Below are 3,895 nucleotides of genomic sequence, written 5' to 3' on the forward strand. Positions count from 1 at the left end.
CAGGAAAATCTCCAAAATAATTCAAGATAATAACCATGTATCAATGACCTTATAGTCAACGCCCTCGTTCGGGTTCTATTGACCTCGATTGGTCTACCCGGGACTCAAATCTGCCGTGTCACGGTCGCTCCGATCTTGGCTCCGCTCGATTGTTCCCCTCAGCCGCTGTGATTCCTGTCATTGTGCCCTAACCGACCATGAAGACCGTCATCACGATTAGCACCGATATAAAACTGTTTACTCAATGGGACTCCTACTCACTACCTCGCATCACGTTTCACCATCAACATCCGACTCACTGTGATGAGATGATTCCTCATAAAATTTATATAATTTTATCACTATCAGTGCTCCTATTAACGTTAGGAAGTGGTTCAGTGCTGAAAGATGCTCTTGAAGAACATTTAAAGGACATATCCCACAATGAAGGAGCGGAATCCATCAAACATGATAAGCAGAAAGGCGAAAAAGTGCATCAAGTAGAAAGCCGGGTCAGCGATGATCACAAAAACCAATATTCTAAAGCCAGCGATGAAGCCAAATACATAAAGAAGGATCACGATACTAAAACTTCGTCGGATAGTGACGCTTACGAGGGACACACATCTAAACAAGATAAAGCTGAGGACAGCCATGCAAACGGATACAAAAGGGGCCACAAAAAAGGACATCAGAAGCAAGGATTCCAGAATTCCTACCACAAAGATGAATCTTCGAACAAAAGTACTTTCTTTGACGATTTCAACGACGAAGGTGATGAAGCAGCTTATAGGAGCAAATTAAATAATCATGACAATAAATCTGGTCGGACTTATCAAGGATCCCATAACAATGGACAGGAATATGTTCGCGATAATCATCATCATGGTGGCTACAATCGGTACGCTGACAATGGACATAAAAATGTTGGTCATAACGATTACGGGAAAAAGTATTATTTAGATGATCAATCGAACTACAACAAATACCGCGACGATCGTAACAGATACGACAGAGGAAAAATACATGACCATCATGAGTATCGTGCTCCTGTGGTGCATCGGGATCCAGGATGGGACTGGCAAAACGAACGACGGGGTTGGGAACGTCCCGATTGGGACCGCGATCAGGGATGGAACCGAGATCAAGGGTGGAATAGAGACCCAGGATGGGATAGAGATCAAGGATGGGACAGAGGTCAAGCATGGGACAGAGGTCAGGATTGGACCAGAGATTATGGTGGACCTGGATATTATGATAGCCATGGCTTACGCCATGATGGTGGATACGGTTATGGCCCTAATTATGGATATGGGTATGGTGAAACACGAGCTGCACCAGTTGCTGCTGCTGAGGTTCCAAGAAACGCGCCAGTAGTGGCACATAGAAAACAGACAATAACTATCTATGAGGATCCAAGATACGACGGAAAAGAAAAAGGTCAATTAAGAAAAGAAGAAGGAGATTATCTGCAGTTGGAATACAAACCAAGTAGTCAACGATACGCTAGTTATGATGACACCACATCCTATTACAACATGCCGAGAGAAGGTACGGAAACAAGTAAAATCAATAGATTAGTTTACAACTACAGGCGACATTGAGAATATAAACAAATCATCGTTTTAAGCTTTGAATCAATAAAGCATTGATGCTTTCTCGAGATACTCATTAAATCAATAGGTTTTCCGCTTGAATTACTTTAATAAGTCAAGTAAAGCGTTGTTGACTTGGGATTGGTGCTGGGTAAATTTACTTTAATTAATTTATTAATAGTGTAAAGTATTTAGATAATAACATTCTAGATAATTTTACGACGCATTTTATTTCCCTTCTGCGCTACCTTGTAAATTCTGGATATGCGAATATTAAATTCGTACGAATGTAAGGTATTTGCCGATGTGTAGTGAGTCGTGGAAGTCAAATATAGGTAGTTTGAAAGGGGTTTCTGGAGAGTGGGTACGTGACGGACAGACGGTCAGTCGGGCGGCATATTTCAATATGGTACATCGGCTACACAGTCGAGTGAGTTGCGCCGTGGAGCGAAACGGGCGACGAGCGTGCAAAATCGGTGTCGAACCCGGCACCGGGGTGCCTCAGCTAATCAATTGTTAAAATATTAACAACTAGCCTTTGCCCGCGGCTTCACTCGCCTGAGCTATCCGGCAGTTGAATTAAAATCCTAAAATTTTATTAAATTTAACAAATGACATCGTGGTCTTCAAATGCGTATGCAGGAAGAATACCCGTGCAAAATTTCATGTCAGTACACTTAGCTGTTAAGATTTGGGGGCTTTACATTAGATAGTGTCAAGACTACCTACTTTCTACATAGAAACAATAAGTACAGATGGATTAAATTTTATCTCATGTCTTCTTGAGTGACGACTACGCGCCAGAAGATGCAGCGTGGCGTGGGTAGACTCCACATGGTGGAATGATGTCTAAGTGAAGGTCAGGAGTCCGCTGGATGTTGGCGGTGTAAAATAGTCTCCGTGTCGGTCTTTGGGTGAGCCTTATCTTCAGCAGTGCACGTCTTCCGGCTGAAGATGATGATGACGATGAGATTTAACCGTCAAATTCTTAAGTGCCGCAATCGCAATAGCCACAATAGATTCAGCAAGGCCGACTCATAATTTGTTTACTAAGGCGTAAACTCAGGCATCATTCAGTAAAGTTGAGCGTCTGAGTATAATTACCGTCGAGTTTCGGAATTAAGTCACTCTATTACCCTCCCGCTTTAATTAAAAGACGTCGTTATTGAGGCACTACCCACTCGTAGATATTTTTCAGTGCTTTTATTTGTAATTTAAATTTTGCAACCCTTCGCTGTGGTTCCGCTTAAAGGGGATAAACTAATTTAAACGTTAAGCTCAAACAAAGTCGTATTTTAATATGTATGTGCATCGGCGACCTTTTAAAATTGGATTAAGCTAGCACCCGTTTAGGTAAACATTTTTACGTTTTTAACTCGGTTTATGTGTGTGAACAGACAGTTCTGCCGCCTTTATATCTCGGAATAAAACGAATTGTTTCATGAGTTTACAAAGAATAACAGACGTTGAAGGACATGCATATTACCAGCCAATTTGCAATTTTGGTAGAAAAATATTCAAGCACTCGACTTTGTGGGAGCTAGTGCCTGAGTTATTTACTTGATGTTGAATTAATGTGATGATTGAGGGTAGTTTTTACTGTCTGTAGACACCCTTGTTGTACTCGGTTTCTTTGAATTCATGAAATCTACGTGAATATTAATAAATAATGATTTATACTGAATTATTAATTTTCTTCGGTGAAACTGTACGAAAATGAATAGTGTAACAACTTGTGGAATAAAAAGTAAGCACGGTAGAAAGGACTAATCGCCGCTGACCCTCCTTTTACTACACTTGGCAACGACTTATCTTAGGACACTTAGGGCACTAAAGCAATTTGAAAATGGCACCCGAATAACACGCCAATAATCGTTAGCAGCGATTGGAAAACAAAACTGTGATTATAGGGGTATTATCTTGGGATTATGTTTCTCTGTCTTCCCTGTTTGATATCCCATTGCGTTCCCTTTCGGTTTTAAGAGGGAAAGTCCAGATAGAGTGTCATTACTTTAACGAACTTTCGATGGGCCGTGTCGACGGGATGGGGTTCGAATGTGAGTTTTCGTGTTTGGTTTCGAATGTGGGCTTTGTAATTTGGAGAGAAAAATACGCTATAAATCGGCACTCTCATGTAGTGAAAGTAGTGAAACCTAACCCAACGAGGAAAACTATGATGTATTTATAGGCTTGGTTTTTTGGAATCTTTTTGTATTTTTTATTTCAATTCCAAATTTTTTGTTACTTTTACGGTCATCCCGTAAAACCTATATCAAAAATACAAGCTGAAATTTAGATAGATGCACAGAATAACCAGAAAA

At 40.6% G+C, this 3,895-nt stretch overlaps 1 protein-coding gene across 1 annotated transcript; it reads left to right on the forward strand.

Moving 5' to 3' along the window:
* The first annotated feature begins 276 nt into the window (after window positions 1–276).
* On the forward strand, window positions 277–1,793 carry LOC141445540 (uncharacterized). Its single transcript, XM_074111375.1, has one exon. The coding sequence runs from the start codon at window positions 309–311 to the stop codon at window positions 1,581–1,583; it is 1,275 nt and encodes a 424-aa protein (XP_073967476.1). The 5' UTR covers window positions 277–308; the 3' UTR covers window positions 1,584–1,793.
* Window positions 1,794–3,895: the final 2,102 nt, after the last annotated feature.

The sequence above is a fragment of the Choristoneura fumiferana genome, chromosome 2, assembly GCF_025370935.1.
Source record: "Choristoneura fumiferana chromosome 2, NRCan_CFum_1, whole genome shotgun sequence".
In the NCBI taxonomy this organism is placed as follows: domain Eukaryota; kingdom Metazoa; phylum Arthropoda; class Insecta; order Lepidoptera; family Tortricidae; genus Choristoneura; species Choristoneura fumiferana.

Coding starts and splice junctions, on each gene's coding strand:
- LOC141445540 (XM_074111375.1), top strand. CDS start 309: ATGATTCCTCATAAAATTTATATAATTTTATCACTATCAGTGCTCCTA.